Source organism: Zalophus californianus, chromosome 9, assembly GCF_009762305.2.
Source record: "Zalophus californianus isolate mZalCal1 chromosome 9, mZalCal1.pri.v2, whole genome shotgun sequence".
Lineage (NCBI taxonomy): Eukaryota > Metazoa > Chordata > Mammalia > Carnivora > Otariidae > Zalophus > Zalophus californianus.
The window spans coordinates 63,943,379-63,970,809 of record NC_045603.1 but is presented as its reverse complement, the minus strand read 5'-3'; the positions used below and the strand labels follow the sequence as shown (position 1 = coordinate 63,970,809).

Genomic DNA, 27,431 nt, shown 5'->3' with positions numbered 1-27,431 from the left:
CAACTACCGGCCTCCCCCACCTCCGCCCAGTTGCCCAGCCCCCCTTTCCCACTATATTTTTCCTCGGGGAAAGCGTCTTCTAAAACACCCCCCACCCCAGCCGCTCACCCCCCGCCGGAGCTCTCCTCTTGTCCCTCCGGGGGAGGAGAGTCTGCGAGGCTCAGTGCGAACCCCCATGCTGCAGAGAAAGATGCCTCGCCCCTGCGCTGAGTCAGCCCGAGCGGGACCAGGCGCTCGCCGGTCTTCTCCGAGGGGCGGGCGGGGCGGCTTGGGGCGGCTCGGGCGGCCGCCGCGGCGGGGGGTAGAGGGACCGCCGCCTCCCCTGCCCCCCACCGAGGTCCCGAGGGGAGGAGATCCCTAGGCGGGAGGCCTGTCCCTTTAAGGAGGCGGCCCTGCCTGGGTGTGCCCGTCTCCATGGTTACCCCGGTGCAGGCGGCGGGCGCCGGAGGGAGGGAGGGAGGCTGCCGCCTCTCCCCGACAGACGGAGGGAGCTGCGGGAACCCGGCGCCGAGCGGAGCCCGAGCGGGAGCCGACCCGCAGCCGAAACAGGAGCCGCTGCCGCTGCCGCTGCCGCCGCCGCCGCCGCCGCGAACGGAAGGTGCAGAGAGCGCAGCGCGCGACGAGCTCGGAGCCCAGGATTCGTGGGCGGCCAGGACGCGAGAGGCCGCGCGCCATGCTCCGGGCCCCGACGGCGGGGACGCCCCCTCGCGCACCGGCTGCTGGCCGGGCCTGCGAACCCGGGGTGGGCTTCGGCCTCCGACGGCTTCACTAGGGGGCGCGGGGCCGGGCGGGGGGCGGCCGAGCTGGGCGCCCTCCCCCGGTGCTGAGCCCCCGCGCCCCGGAGGGATGGGGCGGGCGGCTACGGCCGCCTAAGATGCCGGCCATGCGGGGACTCCTGGCGCCGCAGAACACCTTCCTGGACACCATCGCCACGCGCTTCGACGGCACGCGTGAGTCTGACCTTCGCCCCACTGGCTCCCAGAAAAGCCGTTTCCTGCCAGGGTTCCCGCAGGTCCTGCACCCCGACATCTCGGCCTGGCGCCCTCTGTTCTCAACTTCCCTCCCCAATGCCCCGCTTTTAGCCGGGACCACCATCTCCTTACAGACGCCGTTTCTCAAAGGTTCAGGGTCCACTCTGCCCCAGGTTGGGCAAAAACAGCCAGAAGTCTCCGGGTTTGGGGCCCAGGATGCCATTTGTTGGCGAGGGCGCGAACCCCGACCTAGTCAGTCTAACTGACCCCATCCCTGTGTCTGGCGCTATCCTACCGACTACCATGGAAGTGGCGGGGCGGGGGGGTGGGGTGGGGGCAGAGGAGCGGTGCTCAGGGATACCCGGAGGGTTCAAAAGACGGATTTAGAAAAGAGGTTTGCAAAAGGAGAGAGTAGGCGGGATTCGGAGCGCAGTGTTAGTCCAAGCTCACCTCACCGCCTAAACTCACCACCCAAACCTACAGAGCCCCTCTAGACCCAAAAAGCTAGGTTTGGGTACTCCCACCAAGACTGGGGAAGTTTGGAGTAGGTGACCAGAGCTTCTGGATGCTGGGTTCCCAGGGCTCTGAACACCTGGAAAGTGGTGCAAACCCCCTCCCTTCTTCTTCTCCCTCACACTCACCCCCCAGTGGGGCTTCCCAGCTCTCTGCCTATCCTCCTCTCTGGTCTTGCATTTCCTGATAGGGGGTGGGAGCCCATCACTGAGCAACCCCTCTACACACACACACACACACACACACACACACACACACACACACACCACACACCACACACCACACACACACACACACACACACACACACACACACAGGCTTCTCCATCTGCTTTGCCCTGCGCTTGGCTCCTGCAGCCTGCTGATTCAGTGCCCTCCACTCCCCAATACATTCCGGTTCCAGGCTGTGCTGTTCAGCTACCATTCTTACACCCCCATTCTCAATCACATCCACTAATTCCTGAGCCAGGTCTGGCAGCTGGGGTTCACACAGGGGGTGCAGAATGGAAGGTGGCCTGGACTGCCTCCCATCCAGGTGGGTCCCAGTGAGAGGAGCCAGACAGCCACCCTGGGTACCTAGCTGATGAGCAAACCTGGCAGAAGTAGGAGTAGGGCTGAGGCTGTCTAGAGCTGGTTGTGCAGTTCTCCCTGGGGCATCTCAACCCTACCCTTACCCCAAGCTGCTCAGGACACAGTCCAGAGGACACAGTTCCCACACAGGGCTGTATTCACCAACCTCCGTGTTCACATGTGTTGAGTCCTGAGTGCATACATACACATACTGCTAGGAGTGGACTCTGTACATAGGTGACACACTGATTCCTGTTTATAAACAGTGCCTTCCCGAACCCCCAGGCTCACACATACACACACACACACACACACACACACGCATACACACAGGGTTCTTGGGCTTTGTGACACCCACCCTTTGCTTGCAGGCATTTAGGAAAGGAGGGGTGGTAGACCCTGGGCCCCTTCACCCCATGCCTCCTCTGAGAGGTGCTCTCTTGCAGACAGTAACTTCGTGCTGGGCAATGCCCAGGTGGCGGGGCTCTTCCCCGTGGTCTACTGCTCTGATGGCTTCTGCGACCTCACGGGGTTCTCCCGGGCCGAGGTCATGCAGCGGGGCTGTGCCTGCTCCTTCCTCTATGGGCCAGACACCAGTGAGCTTGTCCGCCAACAGATCCGCAAGGCCCTGGATGAGCACAAGGAGTTCAAGGCTGAGCTGATCCTGTACCGGAAGAGCGGTGAGGGGCCACCTGGCCAGCCCACCTCACTTTTGAGGTCTCACCCAGCCTGGCACCTACTCCATCTATGGTCCCTGTGTTCCATCCCCATCATCTCTATCTCCCCATCTCCCCCCATCTTCCCACTTACCCATTTCCTTCTCCACCCCATCCACTGCCCCTGGCTTCTCTCTTCCATCCTCACCTTAGCCTCAGCCTCTACTCAATTTCCAATCTTGGGTTTCTCACCCGAGCAGAGAAATGTCCCCGTCTCAGCAGGACAGATCTATGGACACACATGTCTGATGGTCATCTCTGCTCTCCTTTGCTTTCCCCGACCCTGTTCCATCAAGCCCTGTCCTAAGTGGAGCCAGGCTGCCGCCCACCCCAGGAAAACCCTGATCCTGCCTGTGTCTTGGCCAGGGCTGGCAGTGGGACCTCTATCACCTCGGGCAAGGTGACGATAGGAGCTGGGCTGAGTCTGTCTTTGTGCCCAGGGCTCCCATTCTGGTGTCTCCTGGATGTGATACCCATAAAGAATGAGAAAGGGGAGGTGGCCCTCTTCCTGGTTTCTCACAAGGATATCAGCGACACCAAGAACCGAGGGGGCCCTGACAACTGGAAGGAGACAGGTGGGTGCCTGTGGCGCTATTCATTTAGCTGCTGTGGCTGGCTGGCTGGCATGTTGGGCACCTCAGGCCTGGGCGGGGCCTTGGCACCCAGCTCGAGCTTGTGGGTCCCCCCACCCTGTTGCATTCATTAACTCCCGCTTTGCTGGGTGAGAGGCCTATGCTGCCCTCATTTCCAGGTGCCCAGGTATGGAAAGCTTGTTTCCAAAAGTCCAGTTGAGACAAAGTTGGGAGTTTTAAAGTCCGCTTTGCTAAGAAACTGAGAGCAAACAAACTCCCCTAGTGCCACTGAGGTACCATTTTCTGATCAATTCTTGGGGCTGAGCGCAGATCCACCTGGTTCCTTTCCCTCCCACAGACCTGACTGGGAGCCCCAACCAAAGCCTGCTTTTTTTTTTTTTTTTTAAGATTTTATTTATTTATTTGTCAGAGAGGGAGAGAGCACAAGCAGGGGGAGTGGTAGGTAGAGGCAGAGGGAGAAGCAGGCTCCCCACTGAACAAGGAGCCAGATGCGGATTCAAGACTCAGTCCCAGGACCCTGGGATCATGACCTGAGCCGAAGGCGGATGCTTAACTGACTGAGCCACCCAGGCATCCCTAAAGCCCGCTTTTATCCTCCTAAAAGGCATCCTAAAGCCCTCTTGTATTCTCCAAGGGCTGGCAGAGGCCTTTGACCAACTCAGAAAGCTGTCATCAGAAGCTGGCTTTGCCACTGGGGATGCCGGGGGTACTCTCCATTCCCCACTCCCGACCCCCAGCCCTGGGAACCATCTCCCTACTCCTCTCTCAGGCCTTTCCCTATGGCGATCCTCTCCTGCCTTTGCCTTGATCCAGACCTCCTTCTGCTGGAAGCAGGCATGGGGAGGAGTGTCTATAAGTACCCACAGGACTGCCCATTGCTGGGGCTGGCGAATGCCCCTAGAAATGAGGATGCTGGAGCCCCCAATTCTAAACAGACTAACTGGTCCATGAGTCAGACCAGCTCATGGGCCAGCAACTGGTGTCCTACACCCAAGACCCTGGCTGGGGTGTGCAGGCACTCCCGCCATCATCCTCATGGGCCCCTCTTTTGCAGGAGGTGGCCGGCGCCGATATGGCCGGGCAGGAGCCAAAGGCTTCAATGCCAACCGGCGGCGGAGCCGGGCTGTGCTCTACCACCTGTCTGGGCACCTGCAGAAACAGCCCAAGGGCAAGCACAAGCTCAATAAGGTGGATTGCGCACAAGGGTGTGTGTTTGGGGGGCAGGGTAGGGGCAAGCTGAGGAGATGGAGGAGGGGAACAAAGCCCACCAGAGAGAGGATGTCCAGGGGACCACCCAGGCCCCACCAGCGCTTTGGGGGTTGTGAATGGGGGAGGGAAGGAATGTCACATGCCTGATCCATCAAAGATACAGTCTTGCCCTGGTGGCAGATGGGCCTTGGATCAATATTGGCTCCTCCCCCAAGCAGTGGTGTGACCTCAGCTAAGTCTGGCCTCCCCGATCCCCAGTCTTCTGATCTCTAACATGGGGACTCTAATGCCTGTGTCAGAGGTAGCTTTGAGTATGCAGGGAGAGAAGGAAGGTGGATGCCTGTCCCAGGCCCTATCCAAACTCAGCCTCTGCCAATTTCCTGTCCTCCCGGCCGGACCTGCCCTGCCTCACTCAGGGGGTATTTGGGGAGAAGCCAAACTTGCCTGAGTACAAAGTAGCCGCCATCCGAAAGTCACCTTTCATCCTGCTGCACTGTGGGGCACTGAGGGCCACTTGGGACGGCTTCATCCTGCTCGCCACCCTCTACGTGGCTGTCACCGTGCCCTACAGCGTGTGTGTGAGCACAGCCCGGGAGCCCAGCGCTGCCCGTAGTGCTCCCAGCGTCTGCGATCTGGCCGTGGAGGTCCTCTTCATTCTTGGTACGTGTGCCCTGTGCCTCCCACCCCATCCTGTACTGGGCACCCCTCGGGCTCTGATGGGGAGAGTCTGCATGGCTTCTGTGCCTGCTGACGAGTGTCCCCCATGCCCTCCCCGTTTGAGACCTGTGGGCTTTGACATCAAACCTAAGTTACAAACATGTCTCTACTGCTAATGGGTTATAGGACCCTGAGCTGATCGTTGCCTCTCCAAGGCTCAGCTTCTCCCTCCATCAAATAGGCACAACAATGTCCACCCTTTAGAGTTCTGTGAGAAGGAAGATGGTCGGGGGCCCAGGACAATGTCAGATACTGAGCAGGTGCCCAGTAAAGTGTGGCTCCTCCTCTACCCCATGCTAAGTCCCACCCGGACTTCCTGCAGACATCGTGCTGAATTTCCGCACCACGTTCGTGTCCAAGTCCGGCCAGGTGGTATTTGCCCCAAAGTCCATCTGCCTCCACTACGTCACCACCTGGTTCCTGCTGGATGTCATTGCGGCGCTGCCCTTCGACCTGCTACATGCCTTCAAGGTCAATGTGGTCAGTGCGGCCGGGCTGGGTGGGCTCTGGGGCAGGATAGGTGGGGCCGGCCCTGGGGTGACCTCCCCGCGTGCCCCCCACCTCAGTACTTTGGGGCACACCTGCTGAAGACGGTGCGGCTGCTGCGCCTCCTGCGCCTGCTCCCGCGGCTGGACCGCTACTCCCAGTACAGCGCCGTGGTGCTCACCCTGCTCATGGCGGTGTTCGCCCTGCTCGCCCACTGGGTGGCCTGCATCTGGTTCTACATCGGCCAGCGGGAGATCGAGAGCAGCGCCTCGGAGCTGCCGGAGATCGGTACTGGAGGCCTCTGGGGCGGTGGGGCGGGGAGCTGTATGTCCGTGTCAGGGGAGCATGTCTGCTCAAGCATATATGTCAGGAAAACGTGAGTCCAAGTGTGTGTGTGTGAGCTGATATGAGCAGTCAGGGATATGTGTGCCAGTCTGCCTCTGCGGGGGTATCTGGGGCATTCGGGCAAGTGCGGATGTGTTTGTGAGGGGAATGGGGGCCCGGCGCGCACGCACGGGTGTGAGCGTGACAGAGCCACCCCCTTGAGGCAGGCCTGCTCTTCAGCAGTTGGGTGTAGTGGGGAAAGCCCAGTGGGCTGCCCAGGGGGGTCCTGTTCACCCATCATGGCCTCCTTGTGGCCTTAGCATTCCCCAGGCCCCTGCCCAGCTGAGAACCGCACCCCTCTCAGGAGAAGGCTGTTCGGGGAGCCGCTGCCCTCCTGGGTGCCTCTGATGCCTGGTGCTTTGCCACCGCCCTCTCGGAATCTCAGCCCGCGCGCCCCGCTGCTGAAGCCCGGCCCCGGTCTCGTTACCTCTAGGCCCGTCTCTCTCAGCTGCTTCTCGGCCCTCCCCCAGGCCTCAAATGCAGCCTTTCTCTGCGTCCCGCTGGTGTCTTCACTCTCCTTCACTTCACCTCCACTGCCACTCTCCCTCTGCTCGCCTCCCACTCACATCTTAACTCCTGCCAGGAAGGCTCCCACCCCCACCTCTCCACCCAAAATGGCAACTGGCAGGTCGCAGGGACCTTCTGGGGCCAAACCCTCATCTCCTTGAAGTCCTGTGGTACCCGACTCTGCTAACCACACTCCTTTGAGCTGCTCTACTTCTCTGCCCTGAGCAACGCGGCCCTCGCCAGCCTCGCCCGCGCCGGCCCTCACCTTCCCCTCACCTAGTGCCCTGTGATCCCACCGGAGCCCCTGCACCGTCTCAGCTTCCATCCTCCCCCTAACTCCAAACCCTTCTGTTCCAGCCTGTTCTACTTCTGCATACCCTGAGGCCCCAAAACCGAACACACGTCCTTCTTCCCATGCCCTCCAGCCTTCTGGTGGCTTCCCAGTAACTGGCCTGTGGTGCCCGTTCTAGTCAGCAGGCAACAGGCCAGCTGCTCAACGGGCCTGGCATGACCATCGGCTCCTTGGTGGGATCATCAGGAGCGCAGGTGGGCCTTAGAAATGTGCTCTGATCGGTTCCCAGGGACGAGGAGGCTCCTGCAAATCCTCTCTCCCTCGCCAAGCCCACGGGGACAGGTGTGTGGCCCAGAGGCCCAGTGCATATTCCCCAAAGCTCTAGTTGCTGAGCACATGGAACCGGGATGCTCCCGGCAGTGTCAGCTCCTTGGCACCTGCCCTTCCCAGAGGGAGGCTGTGGTGGAGGCGGCTCTGGGGTCAGATGGCCACCCAGCAAACACGGTCAATGGGCTGGAAGATAAATTGTGATGCAGGACCCTGATCCCAAAGTGGGCTGAGACACCAAATCCCCAGGTCAGTTTGCTCCCAAACAGGACCCAGATGCTCTGAGTCATGCATCCGTGTGGCTCCTTGTTCTGACCCCCTTACAGGGGCTGCTCAGCTGACATGAAGAGTATCTTTGGCTCCTGGAGGGGCTCTGAGTCCCACCATGAAGAACATGGGCAGGTGGGAGGCAGGCTGTTTTGCAGATACACATGTTAATTCTAGCACCCTTGAACCCTAAGCTTTCAAGTGATTTCATTCTATTTTGGGCTGATTCGAGCTCACATTAGGGGAGTTTCCAAGTCCTTCATATCATCGGCTCCTCTTTTCTCCAGAGAAACTACTCCCCAGCGAGGTCAGAGCCACACCCAGACCTCCCAGAGTCCAGCCCCAGAAGGGATGTCTGGAGGGCGAGTGGCGCCCCCTCCTGGTCCAGCCCTGGTGGGAGGCGCCTTCTCCTGGCTTCCCTGCCTTGGTTCTGCTGCTCCTCTGGCCATGGTGTGGACACAAGAGTCCCTTCCCTCCATTCCCATTAGCCCAGTGGAGATGGGCTGGATTTTCAAAAGACGGTACTAAATACTGAGGGAGATCCCTCAGGGCATTTCTCAGTACGAAAGCCACCGGCCTCCAGAACAGCCTCCCCACACCACCAGCTCCAGGAGCTGCCAGTGCCCCACAGCCAAAACAGAGAGGACAGCCCCCTCTGCCACCCTCCCCTCATCCTCCTGCTTCTCACCCCTTGCCCCCGACCCTCCTCACCTGGCAACTGGCTTCAGGTCAGGGGCCCAACTGAATAGCGGCTGAAGAGTTTTTGCACAGGAGGACGAATCCTCACCTTGGCTCAGGCCTTAACATATCTTACCAAATTCCGAGAATTTGACGCCCCCAGTGTGAACCCCACATTCTAGCTAAGTGGAGCGATTTGCCTGCACTTGTCTCCATCTCTAGGGTTGGCCCACTGTGGCCTTTCCCTAGGTCAGGAACAACCTTCTCTCAGTTTCTTTGAATCAAAACTCTACCCGTCCTCTGAGACCAAGCACCAGTGTCCCCTCTTTCGGGAAGCCCTCTAGCCCTTACCCATAGCATGTCAGTTTGAGCCCTATCATATGGTCCTCAGGTTTGTGCATAGGCACGTGTTTGTGAGACTGCTGAATGAACGGCTCCGGGGGTGAGGAGGGCTGTGGAGATCTCGGGGAGCAGAGTGTGTAAGGTGTTCGGGAGAGTGTGGAGCAGGGAGGCTGGGTGTGTGCAGGTGGGAGGCGGCAGAGTGCATGCAGAGAGGCGAGTTCCACTGCAGCCTGAGGTCCTGAGCCCACCTCTGCACTTGCCCTCTGTTTCTCCACTCTAGATCTGCCCTCTCTCCCTTGCTCCCCTGACTCCCGGCTCTGCCAGGACCCCTGGGACCTCTGTGGACCCCAGGAACCCCCATCCAACACCCAAGAATTCCCACAACCTTCCGGCTAGGCTCCGAGTGACTCTGAGTAGCCAGAGCTCCTGAGAGGCCCCAGTACACAGCCCCACTTCCTGCCAAGGCCAGGCCAGGGGACGTGGGATTCATGGCGAGACTGGAGCAGATGTCCCAGGCTGGCCCGTGTGCGCAGGCATGCTCAAGAGCCTCTGTGGGTGCACAGGTGCCTGCCTGCCGGTGGCCTTCGAGTGTGCTCACCTGTGTGCTCGTGCTCACCTCTCCTACCTGGGTGTCCGGGCGCAAGCACCCGTGTGCCCTTGTCTCTCTCCCAAGGGTGCACAGGCTTTTTCCATGTGAGTGGCTGTGCCCGTGCACCTGTGAATGTGCTCACACGTGTGTGTCCTCCTCCTTGCGACTGTGCCGAGCACGGCTGTGGCCTTGACGGTGCGCACGCACGCGTCCACATTGGCGTGCCTGAGAACGCGTACGTGGGGTTGGGTGCTTTGTGTGGTTGTGGGGACGGGCGAGGGTGAAGCGGCTCTCAGAGCAGGTGAGCTGAGAGAAGGAGCAGGAGGGGTCTGGGTGGACGAGGTGGAGGAGGTGGCTTCCAGCTGGGCCTGTTTCCTGGGAGTCGTGCCAGCCACGGGGGACAGGGTGTGTGCTCCTTGCTCGGCATCAACAGACCCCGGCCGAGGAGGCCGCAGCCTCGTGCTCACGTGTTTGCCTTGGGGAGGGTTGAGGGGGTGGGCAGAGCTGTGCTGGACTGGCAGAGGAGGCAAGCGGCGGGAAGACATGGGCGGTGGATCTGCCATCCACGAGTCCCCCACGGGGCTGGGGCGGGGGAGGGGACGGCGGGCACCCCGGGCCTGCAGGGCAGGCAGTGCGGCCATCGGCTCAGGCACGCCCGTCCCCTCCCCCAGGCTGGCTGCAGGAGCTGGCCCGCCGCCTGGAGACCCCCTACTACCTGGTGGGCCAGAGCCCCGCCGCAGGGAACAGCTCGGGCCAGGGTGACAACTGCAGCAGCGCCAGCGGGGAGGCCAATAGGACTGGCCTGGAGCTCCTGGGCGGCCCCTCACTGCGCAGCGCCTACATCACCTCCCTCTACTTCGCGCTCAGCAGCCTCACCAGCGTGGGCTTCGGCAACGTGTCCGCCAACACGGACACTGAGAAGATCTTCTCCATCTGCACCATGCTCATTGGCGGTGAGGCCCGCTGCTCTCCCGGCCGCCCCCCTCCCCCCCCCCCCCCCCCCCCCCCGCCCACTCTCAGACCTCTGGCCCCAGGCGGCCTCCATCCCCACCTCCCCCAGGGTCTCCAGGTCCTTCCTAGAGGTTCTTCTGCTTTGGGGGACCCGAGGAACACAGACCCAGGGCCGGGGGAGCCCCCCTGGACTACAGGACTCCGTGCCACACAGTGGCCTGTGGGGGCGGGGGGAGAGGACAGATGTGCCCAGCGTGGTGTCAGGCCTGGAGGTGACCCCCTGTCGCCACCCTCCCCAGCCCTGATGCACGCGGTGGTGTTTGGGAACGTGACGGCCATCATCCAGCGCATGTACGCCCGCCGCTTTCTGTACCACAGCCGCACCCGGGACCTGCGCGACTACATCCGAATTCACCGCATCCCCAAGCCCCTCAAACAGCGCATGCTCGAGTACTTCCAGGCGACCTGGGCTGTGAACAACGGCATCGACACCACTGAGGTGCGCAGGCCTCCTGGGGGGCCCTGCCAGCCTTCACTCCTTGGAGGAGTGTGCGCTTGGCCTAAAATCCCCAGGAGTGGGCTGGGAGGCAAAGAACACAGAATTTTGGCTTCCAGCGCTACCCGGGGAGCGGGGGGAGACAGTAGTACGAGGCAGAGGGCGGTCAAGAAGGCTTGCAGGCCTTTCTCCACCCTTGCTAGGCCTGAGGGCTCTGCTCGCTGACATCCAGTTGCGGGCCCGGAGGAGGAAAGCCGAGCTGCTCACAGTGGGCTAAAGTGATTGGGAGCGAGGCCGAGGCGGCCCCCCTCACTGACTGTACCCCGTGTGGAGCCTCGGGTGGCTCCCGAGGCCTGCAGGGATGTAAAGGAGCTGGCTGGAGGCTGCCCTCCATTCTGCCACCACCGACCTCCCCGCGCCCCGCCACCCCCCCCCCCCCAGCTGCTGCAGAGCCTCCCGGACGAGCTCCGCGCAGACATCGCCATGCACTTGCACAAGGAGGTTTTGCAGCTGCCCCTGTTTGAGGCTGCGAGCCGCGGCTGCCTGCGGGCACTGTCCCTGGCCCTGCGGCCCGCCTTCTGCACGCCTGGCGAGTACCTCATCCACCAAGGGGACGCTCTGCAGGCCCTCTACTTCGTCTGCTCCGGCTCCATGGAGGTGCTCAAGGGGGGCACTGTACTCGCAATCCTAGGTGTGTGAGGGCGGGAGGGGACGCAGGGCCTTGTGGGAGGCGGGTGGAACCGGGGCCCCCTCGGCAGAAACACGGAGAGAGGACACAGGTAAGGCAGCCCCCGGGAAACAGCCAGGATGGAGTCAGGAGGAGCCCGGGAGCCCCGGGCAAAGCTCACAGCGGGCCCACTGACCACCAGGTGGCAACACAAGGAGCTGGAAACTGTGCTGCAGGTGTGCGAGACTCCCTGAGTGAGTGCGGGCCCAGCCCGGAGCCGAGCAGGGGGTGGGGGGATCAGCATTTCCCCGTCAAGGAGGAAAAGCAGTGCTGGAGAGAGAGCTCAGGCAGGGCTGCGAGGGGGCAGTGAGAGCTCTCCTGGCGGGGCCCGGCCACGGCCGGTCACAGAGCAGGGCCCAGGGCGCAGGTGGGTGACGGCAGGGCTCAGACTCCACCTGTATACTTCCCTTCGTGGCCAGAGAAGGAGGTGGAGATGGGTCAAGTCCCTGGACAAGGAAGAAGAGCTTGCAGGCGTGGAATGGATGTTGTAACAGTGCTGACCCTTAGGTGCTTCCACTCACACAGACCTCACAAAACCCATGGCAGGGGCGCTCGTGTGCCTGTTTTGCCTGGAAGGAACGGAAGGCTTGGAAAAGTTCATGAATTGGCAGGAGGGGTTAGAGCCTCATCTGCCAACCCTAAACCTCAGGTTTCATTCACTGTGCTCTCAGGTGCTTTGCTAAAGGGAGAGCAGTGTCCCGAAGAAAGGGCACGATTTCAGGGTGGCAGGATGCACACACAAGGCTTTAGGAAGGCAGGTGCAAGCACTTTGGGAAACAGGGCTGCATAGCTCCCCAGCCATGGGAGGCTCTCAGCAGTGAGCCCAGGAGGTGCGAACTCTGGGATCTGCTTGGGTCATGGGGGGCCTCGCCCAGGAGATGGAAGGGAGATGAATCCTCAGTCAAGGACTTGTAGACTCACTGTGGAGATGGCTGACCCCTGGAGGGGCTGAAGTTTGTCACTAACCTGGAGAATTAAGAAGACCAGACACCCGGCAGCTACTGTGTGTCCCTCTCCTCTCCCTTGAGGAGGGTGATCTTCCAACAGGAAAAAGAAACACCATAAAGGGGGTCTGGGAGGTAAGAGAGGCCAGCGGCGGCCACACCTTTCACTTTGAGTCTTTTGTGAGTTTGGCTTCTGGGCCTAGATGCCCCTCATGCCAGGACTCTGAGCAGATGGAATTATGGCCACTCACGTATTGCTGGCATCGTTAAGAAATGAGGGAGAACCGGAGAGATTCAGAAGGGCAAACAGATTTTGACAATCGCAGACTGGTCAAGACTGTCAGGCGGATTATTAAACAGATGGTTTTCAGCTCGGAGCCGAGGAAGCCGTGAGGCTGGGAGCTGGCATTGGGCCTGCAAGAACGATTCTTCCCTGATGCCAGGAACCAGGGTGCAGAATAATCATGTTCACTATTAAGACGGAGCCCTAAGGATGTCCCCCGCCTGCGCCCCAGGCCTCTGCCTCACTGCCTGTGTCCCCAGCACCGGAATTTTGCCACCTTTGATCCCTCCTGTCCCTGCCCATGTGTTCCAGCCGAACTGTTTCACCTGTTGACAAGGGTCTGGATGCCCTGGTGAATCCCTGGTTCCCCACCAGCCAGTTTTCTGCTTTGCCTTCACCCCGCCCCCACCCGCCTCCTTAGCCCAGACATCCAGGGGCTTCCTGCCTGCTGCTGGCCGCGGAGGCTCACGGCGCAGTGAGCGGCGTCGATTCTGGCCCCTACCTCCGTGTCTGAACTGACAGCTAAGCACGCACAGTCGGCTGTGGGGGCAGGAGAAGAGGCGGACTGGGTGCCGGCGCCAAGAAGACCTGAGGGGGCCGGAGAGCTGAGAGGTTCCAGCTGAGAGGCCAGCCTACAGAGCCGTCTCTGGTCTGAGACCAGTGGCACGGAGCTCTGTCATTGGTCTTGTCCTGTTTCTCAATTCTTTCTCACCTTTTGGATGAAGACAAAAAAATACACACTTCTCCTATTTCCAGATGACACACACGAGGAGAGAGAGCTCATTCATCAGATGAGCACATGGAGATCCAAACAGCTCTCAGAAGGAACCAGAAGGATGGCCCCAAACCAAGAAAATACGATTTAACAGCGATGCCTTCTACACTTAAGTTTGAGCAAAAGTCCACGCACATTTACAGGAGGCTGCTAAGCTCGGTTCTGCAGCAGGAGGCGGCCCGCGGCAGGGGGTGGCAGTGATCCATCTTTTTCCTTGAGGGTAAGGAAAGGCTTTCCAATCTTGTGAGCTCGGACAGTGGGTTGAGCTGCCTCGTGAGGGCAGTGAGTGGGCTCTGCTGCAGCGCCCACAGCATGCCAGCCCTGTTGGGAGCCGTCTGTAGGGCACTCTTCTCCAGAGGGCGAGGAAGGAAAGGAACTTTGATTGGCCGGCTCTGTGTCAGGCACTTTACCTGCACTAACTCGTTTAATCCTCACGTGTCCCTGATTGGAGACACCCTAGTTCATTGATTTTTTTTTTTAAGATTTTTTTTTTTTTTTTTAATCTGACAGAGAGAGACACAGCGAGAGCAGGAACACAAGCAGGGGGAGTGGGAGAGGGAGAAGCAGGCTTCCCGCTGAGCAGGGAGCCTGACGCGGGGCACGAGCCCAGGACTGTGGGATCGTGACCTGAGCCGAAGGCAGACGCTTAACAACTGAGCCACCCAGGCGTCCCTAGCTCATTGATTCTAAGATGCACATTTCTTCCCTACAATTTAACCTCTCCGAGATGGGGATGCAGACTCTAATTGATGTCATTTTACAATGCTGTCAGCCAGGTGGCAGCCTCAGCTGGGTGGTGGGAAAACCCTCCATTGACACCTTCTGGTAAGATCCAGAAAGCACCACGACTCAGTCCAACACAAAATCAGTCCTGCAAGCACCAGGGCTCAGGGAGAGGAAGTCATGTGGCCGCCTGACATCGCTGTGCCGCACGGGCACTAACCTCCGGGTTCCCTGACAAGCCCTGCCTGAATCACCTGTGAGGCTTGAACAGTATCGGATTATGGGTCTCCTGTAGATACTGTGGTTCCGTAGGTAGAGATGGGGCCTACGAGTGATTGGCTTAGCTTTCGTAAGGGATTCGGAGCTACAGGCAGCCTGGGGACTGCTCAGTTGTCTCAGAGCTAAAATTCAAACGGGTCCAGCACAGTGCCTTCGATCCCAGATGTGCTTGAGCACCTGGGTCTCAGTGCGTTTCACTCCAAGTCTGCCCGAGGAGCCGGGGGCAGGCAGCAGGGGTTGGCCAGGGCCTGGGCAGCCTCTCTCTGCTGGCTCTCAAGGCCCCACTGAGCTCGCAGGGGAAGCTCAGCTGCCTCTGCTTGACTCCCCTGTCCAGGGCCTGAGGGGCAGGGCTCACTGACCTCTGCTTCCGCTTCCAGGGAAGGGTGATCTGATTGGCTGTGAGCTGCCCCGGCGGGAGCAGGTGGTCAAGGCCAATGCTGACGTAAAGGGGCTGACCTACTGCGTCCTACAGTGTCTGCAGCTGGCTGGGCTGCACGAGAGCCTCGCACTGTACCCCGAGTTCGCCCCACGCTTCAGCCGGGGCCTCCGAGGGGAGCTCAGCTATAACCTGGGTGCCGGTGGAGGCCACGCAGAGGTGGGAGCGCTGGGACTGTGTGCAGGGGGGGCTGGGGTGCCAGGGGCCTGAGGAGGTGGGCAGAGGTTGGGGTTAGGAGGCACCGTGTGAGCGTCTGGCCTGGTGTTAGCAGCCCCACACGTCATGGGGCGTCTACACTCTCCCGTCTCCTGCCCCTTCACACCCACACTGCCCTTTGGATCCCACCAGCCGTCGTGGCTCCCCCTGGCCCATCTGAGACGGCCTGGCCGGGTCCGCAGCGAAGTCTTAAGGGATGGAGGCTGAGGGCTGCACATGAGGGATGGGGACCCCCCGGTAGGGCCAGGCGCTTGTCCTCCGGGCCGCCTCTGAAGGGAGCCCTGTGGCTCCCCCTGCTTCTTCACCATGAGAGAGAACTGTTCTGAGGCGCTTTGAATTTTCCTGGCTTGTATCATTACTTCCAAACCTGTTTTTAGCACGATGTTCTCCTGGATAGTTTGGTTAGCCTGAGGGACCAAGTAGAGGGGTGGTGTATCCACACTGGGCGAGAATTTTGAGAGGCAGCAAATTCCTTCAGGGCTTGGTGGCTTTGTGGTGGCAGCAGAAAAAGTCTCCCCCGCCTCCCAATACACACCTGAGCCTCTTCCTCTGAGGGTGGGAGATATTGGGCATCCAGTTTAACAAAGATGGCTCCTTCTAGGGAGAAGAGGTCGGGGTGGGGCAGGTGAGTGGGGCACAGTAGGGCTATCCATGCCGCTTCCCTGTCCCCCACTGTCCCCAGGTGGACACCAGCTCCCTGAGTGGCGACAACACCCTTATGTCCACGTTGGAGGAGAAAGAGACGGATGGGGAGCAGGGCCCCACGGCCTCCCCAGCCCCAGCCGATGAGCCTTCCAGCCCCTTGCTGTCCCCCAGCTGCACCTCCTCCTCCTCAGCTGCTAAGCTGCTATCCCCACGTCATCAAACGGCGCCCCGGCCCAGGCTAAGGGGCAGGGGACGGCCGGGCAGGGCAGGGGCTTCGCAGGCTGAGGCTGGCCCCTCTGTCCACCCTCGAAGCTTAGAGGGTCTGCAGCTGCCTTCTGTGCCATGGAACGTACCCCCAGATCTGAGCCCCAGGTAGGCAGGCTCTGGGCCTCTGTACTCTGGCAGAGGTGGTGGGGATAGGGCTGGGGCCTCAGCCGGACACAGTCCTCCCCATCCTTCCATCCTAACCCATCCCTGCCTCCTCCAGGAAGCCTTCTTGGACTCCACCTTCCTGTGCCCCCCCCCCCCCGCCCCTCCCACCCCACCATTTGGTGCCTGGCTATTGACTGCTTAGAATTCCTGCTGTGTCATGTTGCTCAGGTTTGGATCCCTAGCAAAACTGCAAGCTCTAAGGAAAGGGCCCAGGTGTTCCCTGCCCTGGGCCCTGAGCTCCAGGCTCCTGCAGCTTGTGTGTGTGGTTGCCGGGTACTGCAGTGGCTGCCTGTGGACTGATCTGTCGCCCTGGCCCGTGTCCGCAGGGTAGTCGATGGCATTGAGGACGGCTGTGGCTCCGACCAGCCCAAGTTCTCCTTCCGTGTGGGGCGGTCTGGCCCGGAGTGCAGCAGCAGTCCCTCCCCTGGGCCAGGTACTGGGGCCCGGGTTCCAGCGGGGCTGGGGGAGGTCGGCAGGCCTGCCTCTTGGCCCTGTAAACCTCTGAGAAGCTGACAGGGTCCAGACTTCTTGCCCTTCTCAACCCACACGGTTGGGCGGGGCACTTCGGTGGTGAAGACCAGCCCCTTGCTGTCGGAAGGCCGCTGGGGACGCGGTTTGGATCCCTGCGGTCAGCTCTCCGGCAGCAGGGTCTTGGTTCTCGCCCCAGCTTCTGGTCTGTCATACGGTGGTTGTGCGTGTGAAGTAAGATGAGGTTGCTACCACCCTGGGGGGGACAGAGGGCTGTGAGTGGCCCTGAGAGTGGACCAGGGAATGAGCGCCCTGGAGTGCTCCCGTGTCTGGAGAAGAGGCACAAAGAGCAGCTTCCCGAGGCGGGAGAGTGCCGGGCAGCGTGCCCGAGGCCCCCCTGGCGGTTTGGGCAGAATTCCGCAGCCGGGGCAAGGCTGGAAGTGGCCGCTGCTGGCGTCAGGTCCCGCCAGGCCACAGCGGTCTGTGCTAACTGGGGCTGGACGCTGGGCCATCCCCTCTTCCCGGTGCCGGCTGGTAACTCATCCTCCTGTTCGCAGAGAATGGCCTGCTCACTGTCCCCGTTGGGCCTGGCGAGGCAAGGAGCACAGACACCCTGGACAAGCTGCGGCAGGCGGTGGGTGAGGGGTGAGCTGGAGGCAGGGCGGGGGTAGGGGCGGGCACTGCTCTCCGTGTGAGGTCCGGACTCCTCTAACTTCGAGCTCTTTCCTCCTCCCTCGCTCCCCAAAGGTGACAGAGCTGTCTGAACAGGTGCTGCAGATGCGGGAGGGCCTGCAGTCACTTCGCCAGGCTGTGCAGCAAGTCCTGGCACCCCATGGGGGGGCCCCTTGCCCTCGAGCAGCAGGAGAGGGGCCATGCCTAGCCAGCGCCTCTGGGCTCCTGCAGCCTCTGTGTGTGGACACTGGGACATCCTCTTACTGCCTGCAGCCCCCAGTTGGCTCTGTCTTGGGTGGGACCTGGCCCCACCCTCGCCCAGGGCCCCCTCCTCTAGTGGCACCCTGGCCCTGGGGCCCCCCAGCATCTCAGAGCTCCCCTTGGCCTCGAGCCACAGCTTTCTGGGCCTCCACCTCTGACTCCGAGCCCCCGGGCTCAGGAGAACTCTGCCCCGAGCCCAGCACCCCTGGCTCACCACCTCCTGAGGAAGGCGCTCGGACTGGGCCCCCAGAGCCCACGAACCTGGCTGAGGCTGCTAGCACTGGAGAGCCCCCACCAGGGTCAGGGGGCCTGGCCTTGCCCTGGGAACCCCACAGCCTGGAGATGGTGCTTATCGGCTGTCAGGGCTCTGGCACAGTCCAGTGGACCCAGGAAGAGGGCACAGGGGTCTGACTGCCAGCCCCGGACCTCCGTGTTGCCAGACATGCTGCCATCTGTGGCCCGGCCTGAACTCGGGGCGGAGGAAGGGGGGCAGCCACCACCCCACCCCCCCCGCCACCCCCGGCTCAGGGTGGGGAGCCGGAGAATTAAAGAGCCTCAGGGGCAGGCCCCAGGCTGGGCATCTCTGGGCCCCTCCTCAGCCTACTCCTGTTTCCCTCTGCAGGGTGGGGGACAGAGGCCTGAGGCCAAGGAGGGATTTTGCCACCCCCTGCATGTGTCCCTGCCTTACCAGTTTTTATATTAAAAAAAAATAAAATAAAAGGAGCTACTTTGGAACTTGGTGCTTTTTATTTACAAAAGAAAAATAATAAAGGAAAAGTCTGAAGCTAATCAGCTGGAGACAAAGGGGCAAAGGTGGGAATCTGAGGGGAACAGGAGGGTGGCCTGCGGGGGGGGGGGGCGGGGGGGAGGGGCCCTGGCTCTAAGGAAGCCGGAGGGTTCCAGCCTCTAGGGGCTTCCCAAGGACCAGCCCTGCCTTCCCACAGAGGCTCGGATCAATGGGCCGGCAGTTGGGTCTCCTCCTGCCCGCTGCGGTTTTTCCAGGAGCCTGAGTTCCCAGCTCCAAGGGGCTGGGATGGCAGGGACACAGGCCAGAGAGAGCACACGGGTCCTGCCCCCACTCCTCACTGTGGCGTGATCTTGGCCGCCTCGGCCCGGATGAGGGCAATGAGGTCCTGGTTGATGAGGAAGACGAATCTGAGGCTGGCGATCTATGGGCGGGAGAAAACAGTGGCCTGAGGACAGAGGTGGGATTGGGGGCCAGGCCCACGGCCCGGGTCCCCACGCCCCTGGTCTCACCCTGACCTCTCCACCTCCCTCTCAGCTCACCTCCACCACGGAGTTGTTGCTGAGGCGCCATTTGGAGCCACACAGCACAGGCCGCCCATCAATGTAGATGGGCCGCCGGCCCTCATTGGCAATGAAGAAATCACCGTTATTTTTCAGCTTGATGACTCCTGTTGGGATGGAGGAGCAAAGGCGGATGAGGAGACAGGGAAGGCCTGAACACGGCCTCAAGTCCCCACCCACACTGCTTCCCGGGGACAGGCCAGAAGGCCCCCATGACCCCCAAGTTAGAGATCTTGAAATACCAGCTGCTCAGCCCCAGCTGCTCCATGAGGGCTCCCAGGGAGAGCAAGCCACAGGGACGGAGGGCAGCGAGAGGCTGGGAGGAGCACCCTCGCACTGCTTCCTGCTGGTACCTTGCTTCCGGGAGATCTTCCAGGCTGGACCCTCCAGAGACAGGTCCACGTCAATCTGGTTATCCTTGGTGGCTCTGCCCAGGGTGATCTGGGGAAATGGGGCAGGTGAGGGCTGGGACCTGAGGAATGGGTCTACACAGGCCAGGGAAAAATGAGAAGTCCGGGACCAGAACCAGGAAGGTCGGCGAGGGCGAGCCCGGCAGAGGAGGGCAAGCTGCGGGAGCAGACGGCCTGGGCCCGCTTACCTCTCGAGAGCGCATCAGGTACCGCACCATGCGGCCCCGCAGCACCGCCAGCGTCTGGTTGTCGAAGTCAGGAGAGCTCATGCCTGGGGGAGGAGCAGAGCCCGTGTCAGGTAGGGCCCGGGAAAGGAGGGGGCACCCAGCCACGCAAGCACAGGGGCCCAGGGTGGGGCGAAGGGAGGGGAGGTGCGGCCTCCCCGCCTCCTCACCTGTGATGCTGTCCACCAGCACCTGCCACTTATGCAGCTCCTGTTCCAGCTGTCGGATCTCTCGTTTCTGGCGCCGGTCGGCCACGGTCAGCTCTGGGGGGGGGGGGGTGAGGGGGGCCGGTAAGGAGGGCTGCTCTGCGGTCACCAGCACCTCGTACTGGCCCTCTGTGCTGGCACAGGCTTCTACCCCCTAACCGTGCCCCCGGGGTACACTCACCATGCTCCAGGACCTCATCTCGCATGTCCCTGTGGGGGAGAAGGACGAATCAGGATCCACTTCCAGCTCACCTGCCACTACCAGCAGGGCCTACTTGGCTCATTCGGGGGTCCCCCAGCCCCTTAGGAGGCTGCTCCTCTGGCCTTGGGCTAGCCTCCTTCCCCAGGGGTGGGGGGTGGGGGGGGCTTGGCAAGGAGACCAGGTAACGAGCGGAGCATGGGGCTGAGAGTGGGCTGGGCGCAGTTCTCTGCAGCAGGAGGTAGGGCCGGGCAGCCCCGAGCGCTTTGTCCCCTGCCTGGGGCCCCAGCCACTCACTTGAGCTTACTGTCATCAATCAGGTCCTCTGCGTCAGAAAAGTTGAGCACTTGGTCCCCCTTGGGCAGCGGCTGCACTGAACAAAGGACAGAGAGCTGGTCAGCGCCGCCGCTCCCACTCTACCCGACGCTGCGGGCAGTGACTGAACCAAGGAGCCCAACTGGGAAGACTGGGCCTGTGGGGACAGTTCTGCGCCGAGGGCAACAGGTAACAGGGCACAAGCCCTATCAGGCAGCGAGCTAGTTTGACACAGAGCGTTCCTGACGTTAGCTAAGGGCAGAGGTGCTTCTAGAAAGAAAAGGGAATTAAAGTTGACCTCCTGTGTGTGTTTTTCCGAGCGCAGAGGCTCTGCATGGCCGTGAACAAAGGAGGCCAGGCTCTGCTGTTCGCACCCCTGAACCCGTGACCAGACGCCTACAGGAACGAGCGCTCGCCATGGACTTGGGCCAGGACAGACCCAGGATTCAAGCTCTGCTCTCCTGATTCCAAACCCACACGGCTCCTCTAGCCCATCACACGCTCCCCGACACTTTCTGCCACACGCGGCGGGAGGAGAGGCGCGGCCCAGCCAGCCCCACCACCCAAGTGCCTCCCGCTGGCCGCTCGCCAACCGCGGGTCAGGGCGTCTTAGGGGTCACGAGATGAGTTGTCATTTTTTCCAAAAATATGAAATGGAATAGAGTATCAGAGTCCATCAGATATGTCGAGGATAGTTTCATGCAAGTTCTTCAGGTTTTTCACTGACCAAACTATCAAGGGGCTGGGGCCCCCAAACTCTGAGAGCCACTGCTAGCTGCTCCCAGGACCGCGGTGACAACTAGCTAGTGGCCAGGACGCCACCGGTTGAGGAGTCTGTCAACCCTGAGGGTGTCATCACTGCCTGCCCGGGAAGCGAGGGGGGCTGCACAGGAACCACAAGTGCTCCACCTGCCCCCAAGCTCCCTGAGGTCAGACCGTGTGGGAGACAAGGGACTGGGGTGCTCCCCGCTAGCTGGCTCCCCCCGCCCCCCACCACAGCTGCCTAAAACCCCACTAACCTAATGCTCAACCGACTCGAGAGCGAAGCAGCGTATATGCCCGTTCTTAGGGCCTCCCGGCACCAGCCAGCCAAGGAGAAACCCAATACCCACAGACAAGCCTCGTGAAGAGAAAAATTAAATCTCTAAGTTACACGCACCAACTTTCAAAGAAGCTAGCTCTAGCAGCAAAAAATAGACTTTATCCAGCGGCCACTCTGTCTGCGGGAATGCGGTGACGCCTGCCCTGAGGCCGAAGCAGAGACGCAGAAGTCGCAGGAATGAAGAGAGCAGCCCACTAAATGCAGAGATCCCCAGGAAGAAAAGACAGGGCCCTCCCTGAGAAGATTTCCTAAAATCCTCTTGCAGGAGTTTCTTTGAATAACCAGGAGCAGGAGGACCCAGGGAGTAGGTGGAGGGCATAGGCACAGCCTCATTTCCAGAACAGCGGGAACAACTCTGGAGATGCTGACGGGCAATACCGTCCAGAAGCGAGAGCAGGCAGCATCTGCACTACGACATACGGTGAAAGGCTGGCCCCGAGTCCCAGCCAGAACTGAGGAGTTGCACCCAGTTCCGTCACCTGCCCTTCCCAGTACCTGTCATTGGGAGTGAGAGCCCGCTGGTGAGGGAGGGTAAGCAGAGGGCCTTCGGGCCCCCGGGAGGGGAGGAAGCCAGAGGGCCTGGGTGTGAAGGCCTAGTGGGGATTTCTGAATGGCTCCAAAGCAGCGAGAAGGAACAATGAATGTGGAAAGAGGGAAGGGGCAGAAAGACTTAGAAAAAGTACCATCTCCAGGATCCTAGCATCTCTAGGGAGGGAAACGGGGAAGGGTAAGGAGTGAAGGGGACTTTCACACTTTATTCATGTTTCAGTGTCATTACATAATAGTAAAATAGGTCAAAAATGACAACACACACAGGAAATGGGATACACCTCTGCCATTTGGACTTTTTGCTCGGGATTCCAGGCAAGGCTACCCTTACCATGCTGCTGAGTATCATTCTAGCCACCTTCCTTCCTTCTGGAAGGCAGTGGTTTTGCTGCAGAGAGGTGCAAAACACCAGGGGCCACCGAGGGATCCGTTCCTGGGCACCTGAGGGAAGCCAGGCCCAGACAACCTCACGCACACGCAGTGCACCCACTCTGCCAGCTCCCGGAGCCAGTTACCTGTCTGGTCCTCCAGCAGGTAATACTGCTTCATGAGCTGCCAGTGGGCCTGCAAAGCCTTGGCGGTACGGGCCAGGTAGAAGGCATCGGGGTGTCTGTGCAGCAGGTCCTGGAACGTCTCCAAGGTGGGCTGGCTGGTCTGGAGGACAAGGAGCCTGTTCTCAGCATCTGGGTTTTCTCATTCTCGTCTCCGCCTTACCACCCCCACCCCCTGCCCCCACCAGGAGCTGGAAGAAGAGGGAGCCAGTCTTGGCTCTTCCTGAGGACCCCATCCACAAAGGCCCCTGCAGACGTATGAGCACCTGCAGGGCATGTTTCCAGGCAATGGGGCCTCCCCGCATCAGTAGTCTTCCCAGTGGTCAGGCCCCTACCCTGTCAGCCTTACCGATCCCACTTTGCTCAGCAGCTGTTCCTCAGCCTTGCTAAACAAGGCCTTGCTCTGGATGGCGGCAATGGCTTCTGGGTGCAGCTGTCTCATGGCTTGGCAGGCCAGCCTGGGGGGCGCGGGGGGGGAGGTTGTGAGAAAGAGGGTAGGTTTGAAGGGAGGGTGTCTAGCAATGTGGGGTTCCTGCAGGCCTTTGAGATCCAGAACTAGAGACCAGGCCCTCAACAGAAAGAGCCCAAGGCTTAGCACAGCACCTGTGGCCTCATGGGTTTGTTGAAAGCATAACACACACAGGCAACTCAGCCAACTGAGTTTCCAGTGTTCACTCCCTTGAAGAGACTCAAAGGCACAGCCCGCAGGGGCCAGTTGAGGGAGACCCTGAGACAAGCTGCTCCCTCCCCAAGACCTTCCTCTTTACTTGGCCAAAGCTACCACCCACTGCCCACCACATCCTCTTTCCAAAACTGAGCCCCGCCCACTTCCTGGCTGTCAGGACTGAGGCTACAGCTTAAGTGGCGCTAGGGACTGCGGAGCAGAAGACGGGTGCTAAGCATCCGACCAACTCTGACGATGATAAACGAAGTGGCTGAGCAGGAAAAGTGCACACTGCATGGGCGCACAGGTTTACTTGGAACTTGGACTTTTAGGGGCCTTCGTGTTCTTTTGTTCCAATTCCCTCTCATGGAGAAAGAAATTATGGGAGGTCAGTGTGGAAAGGTTGGGAAGAGACCTGCCCCAAACCACAACGCATACAGTGGTGGAACCAGGGCTCCTGGCACTCATTCGGGTGTTTTTTCCCATGCTACTTCTTCAGCTTCCAGAGCCCCTTGCCGCCGGCATCAAGCCAGGACCAGCAGGGTTGGCAGCAGGAAGAAGCTTCCCTCCCAAGCCTGGCTGGTTTCAGTATCATCCCAGAGGATGCAAGGTCCCATGAGCCCTGCTTCCCAGGTCCCTCCCTTGGCCCTTTGTGTAATTCTGTCTGTTCCAGGAGCCAAATTCTGCTGCTCCCAGTACCTCCCTGCTGCGGGAGCCAACCCCACTCACTTGGAGATGACAGGATCGTAGAGCAGGGCGTACCAGCGCTCCTGGACCTCCCGGAGGGTGAAGCGGCAGCTGAACTTCACGCCCAGGTGGACCGACGTCAGGTCGTTGGTCTGCAAGGCCCCCGATGGGTTGGCCCCAGCCTGAGAGCTGGGAAGAACCCTTCGCTTGCTACCCCCAGGGTGCTGCTGGGCTAGTCTGGGGGCTGGGGACCGCAGGCTGGGGAAGGAGGGGAACGTGCAACCTGCGCTGGGAAGCACTACCTGTAGCACGGCGTTGATGAGCAGGAGGTCATCCGCCGGCTTCCAGCGGCCCAAATCCTTGGTCACCTGAAGCGGCTGTTTGCTCTTCTTCACACGCTTGGTAAGTCCGGGCGTTGGCGCTGGGCTGGGCGGCACAGGAGTGCTAGGGGCCTTGGACACCTGGGCAGAGGACAGGAAGAGACCGCGCTCAAAGCCAGCATTGGGGCAGCTTGGGCTTCAGGCCCGGAGCTTCCCATACTGTGTGTGGCAGCCCAGCCCTCTAGTCCCCCCCATCCCCGAAATACTTCTACATGGTCCTTGACCTTATGGGGTCTTCTCTTTGCTCATGGCACCCTCAACCCCAGAGTGGAGGGTGGGTGGGGAGGATACCAGAAAACCACGCTGACTGGTATGGTGTCTAGGGCCAGAGCAATGCCACCTGGGGGTTATTTTTACACCCAGCAATGCTGGGAACAGGCTGTCTGCTCCCAGAATAGATGCACACTCTACGCCTCCTACACAGAATGTGATACAAGACGCACTGACAGGGTGGGTGGGTGTGTGTGTGTGTGTGTGTGTGTGTGTGTGTGTGTGTGTAGGGGGGCATGCGGCAAGAAAGGGGGAGTAAGGAGAAGAGACGGGCTCCCAGAAAGGAGGGAGCTGAGGATGGGGCTGGGGCCACCGGATGTCCTCACAAGTCTCTTCTGCAGGGCTTTTGCCAGCTGGCAAAGGTGGTGGGGAAATACAAAATCTGGCCCCCACCCCCATACCTCGCAATCTCTCACCTTCTTCTTCTCACTGGAGGAAGGTTCACTCCCTGAACAGCGCCCTGGTTCCACCCCACTGGCCCCCTTCGCCCGGGTAGAGGACTTAGCCAGGCTGCTCTCCACCAGCTCATCATCAAACTTCTTCCTCTTGATGAACCTGTGGAGAGTCCAACCCAGTGAGCATCCCGTGTCCGTTCCCCTCGTACCCACACACACACCCCCAGCCTCTGAGACAGCGCGGGGTTCTGGCTGGCTGCTAACTGCCCCAGCGCAGTGGACGGGGCACAGAACTGCTACGCTCCTCCCCTCTGAGATGAAAGGGTGCCACGCCACAGATTTCATGTCAGAGACCTAAGATCTCCCTCCCATGCCCACGTCCCACAGAGAGGGACTTGGCAGGAAAAGCACAAAGCTCTGCCATCACTTAGGCCCCACAGGGGCTCAAACAGCCATTCCCAACAGTGGCTAGGGCATGCAGCACCTAACGTCCTTGCCCAGGCCCTGGCCCTCTGAACCCTTCCTACCTGGAGGAGCTTCTCCGTTTAGGGATGGTGCCCAAGGCCTGAGAGGAAGCCCGCTTCTGCCCTGCCAGCGACTCCTCATCCTCTGAGCGGCTGGCAGTGCCTGATGCCATCAGAGATGAATCTAGCAGTCCCTGAGAATCTAGAAAAAAAGAAGTGGTGAACTCAGGTCTCCTAAGTGCCCAGCAGAGCCTTGAGCCTCTGAACATGGGACCCCTCCTCTGCCCCTCCCTCCCCACCCCCAGCCCTCTACCAGCCCTCCTGGCCCTTCCCCTGCTTCCTTGACATTTGAGGTTTTATGGTGGGAGTTCCTTGGCCATCCAGATCCCATCTGGGCTCAGACCTGGCCCAGACCTTCCACGCTGGGCAGTTCTCCCGGTGCCACGTGTCATGTCGTGCAGCACATGGTGCTCAGGTCAGACTGGTGATGCCGACACACCGGGCTCTGGGCATAACTGCTCCCTCTGCCATCAAAATGCAGCCATGCCAAAGAGCGGCAGCTCAACAGCAAGTCAGTCAATTGCGGCCTCTGCCGAGAGGTACGTGGGTGGTGCTGGCCCAGGGGGAGGTGGCAATGCCCAGCCAGGATGAAAAGACATACGTGCCAGGCACGGGGTGGAATCAGCAGATGCTTGGCGCCTGAGCGTTTGGGGAGCTGGCCCGGCCTCATACTACCTTTGTCCATCCTCTTACAGTCCCAAAGCCACTGGTTCCAAACCACAGGGCTAGGAGGAAGGGTCCCACAGGCTCATCCAAGGATTCTGACCAGGTGAGCTTAGAGGCTGAGAGGAGATTCTGCAAAGGAGAAATGAGGCTACCTGAGGCTCAGGTTTCCAACGGGCCAGCCTCACCTCCTTATACTGGAGCAGCTCCCCCCAGGATCCCATAAGCTAGGGAAGACACAAGAAGAGACACAAGGTTCTGTTCTGCCAATATGACACTGATAAACCAACAGCTTTCTAAAGGTCACCAGCATCTTTGAGAAAATAAAAGCTATGCACTCCAGAAAAATGTACAAACACATAGCATTTTACGGGGTCCACAGACCTCTATGATTCTACTCCGAGTCGCTAGGTGAAGGGCCTCGACTATAAACGAAAGCACGAAACAAGAGATTACTGGCTCACTTCTTATCGCCCGTCGCTGCCCACTCAGTTCAGTAGCACCCCCCTTGCCCTCCCAAGCCAAAGCAGGGAAACGGAGATAGAACTCCGATTAGTCCATCTCTCTCTTTTTTCCATTTGCAGCTTTGGCTGAAGATTTAGTGGGTGGTTCCGCGTGGAAGCTAAAAAACGCGGTCTGGGAACTGAGCAAGTATCAACCGCCCTGGGGCGCCTGCTCCTAACCCCGGGAGAACTCAGGTACTGGGGACTCTCTGGGGCGTGCCGCTTGCGGGCCCCGCCCCTTCAGACCAGGGCGGCTCTCAGCACAGCCTTCCCGCCCTGCCCCAGGTGCGCTAGTCACGCCGCTCCGCTCTGTAGGATACGGCTGGATATCCTGACACCTGGGGAGCAGGTGAAGGGCCTGATTACGCGGGCCGAAGGAGGCTAGGTCTGCACCCCCTGCCTTCCCCCACCCCCGTTCTCCCCCGAGTGCACACCCAAGGTGGGGGATTAGTGCAGGTCTGTTCTGGAAGCTCGGGATGAGAGTGGTGAAGTCAGCCCTGCAACTCAAAAGCAAAGCACCGAGTGCACCCCGATGCTTTCGCAGCCCTGGTTTAAGCCCCACAGGCTGGTGGAGAGGGAGGGGGACTAACTCCCAGGCCAAGTCTCACCCCACCTTCGGTTTGCCACCTTTGCGCATGCGTAACATCTCGGACCAGATTCTGGCCCTGTCCGGCCCACGCATGCGCAGATTTTCAGGGCGCTACCGGGGCGGGGCCCCAAACACTGTGGGGGGTCTTCCCCCGCGGCACTCTGGAAAACTCCATTTCGTCCCAAACTCTGCTCAGAACCCTCGGAAGCGAACCGCGAGGTCTCACCATTCCTAGGCTGCCAGCTCCAACAATTTCTCCGCGGCGACAGCAGCAGCCGCAGGGCCAAACCCGGCTTCCGTGAGGCACATCTACTTCCGGGTCTGCGAACTAGGGGCTGCGCGATCCCTTCCGGTTCGCCCCGGGAACGTGACGAAGGGGGCGTGGTCACCGCAGTGACCGGATCACCGTTTTGCTAACAACCGA

The 27,431-nt window shown here is 60.5% G+C and overlaps 2 protein-coding genes across 8 annotated transcripts; one reads left to right on the top strand and one right to left on the bottom strand.

Annotated features, from left to right (window-relative positions):
- Positions 1-824: 824 nt before the first annotated feature.
- KCNH3 (potassium voltage-gated channel subfamily H member 3) lies at positions 825-18,197 on the top strand. 3 transcript variants are annotated; one of them, XM_027595131.2, is made up of 15 exons: positions 825-950; positions 2,500-2,733; positions 3,210-3,344; positions 4,417-4,550; positions 4,988-5,231; positions 5,611-5,768; positions 5,855-6,062; positions 9,832-10,113; positions 10,411-10,610; positions 11,049-11,298; positions 14,716-14,933; positions 15,673-16,007; positions 16,394-16,500; positions 17,093-17,169; positions 17,283-18,197. In XM_027595131.2, exons 1-15 carry the CDS (start codon positions 875-877, stop codon positions 17,877-17,879), a joined length of 3,255 nt encoding a protein of 1,084 aa, XP_027450932.1. In that variant the 5' UTR covers positions 825-874; the 3' UTR covers positions 17,880-18,197. The 3 variants fall into 3 exon arrangements, 2 of the variants coding, with proteins under 2 accessions (XP_027450932.1, XP_027450933.1); XM_027595132.2 differs by lacking the exon at positions 825-950 and adding an exon at positions 1,074-1,144; XR_003520077.2 differs by lacking the exons at positions 15,673-16,007; positions 17,283-18,197.
- Positions 18,194-27,375, bottom strand: MCRS1 (microspherule protein 1). Of its 5 annotated transcripts, none has more exons than XM_027595135.2 (15): positions 27,234-27,375; positions 25,854-26,047; positions 25,256-25,394; positions 24,750-24,888; positions 23,986-24,144; positions 23,726-23,835; positions 22,682-22,790; positions 22,297-22,435; positions 20,113-20,188; positions 19,798-19,826; positions 19,581-19,673; positions 19,375-19,457; positions 19,130-19,217; positions 18,756-18,883; positions 18,194-18,637 (listed from the first exon to the last, which is right to left on the bottom strand). In XM_027595135.2, exons 3-15 carry the CDS (start codon positions 25,363-25,365, stop codon positions 18,551-18,553), a joined length of 1,350 nt encoding a protein of 449 aa, XP_027450936.1. In that variant the 5' UTR covers positions 25,366-25,394; positions 25,854-26,047; positions 27,234-27,375; the 3' UTR covers positions 18,194-18,550. The 5 variants fall into 5 exon arrangements, with proteins under 5 accessions (XP_027450936.1, XP_027450935.1, XP_027450937.1 ...); XM_027595134.2 differs by having other exon boundaries at positions 25,928-26,047; XM_027595136.2 differs by lacking the exon at positions 25,854-26,047 and having other exon boundaries at positions 27,234-27,351.
- Between the last annotated feature and the right edge of the window lie 56 nt (positions 27,376-27,431).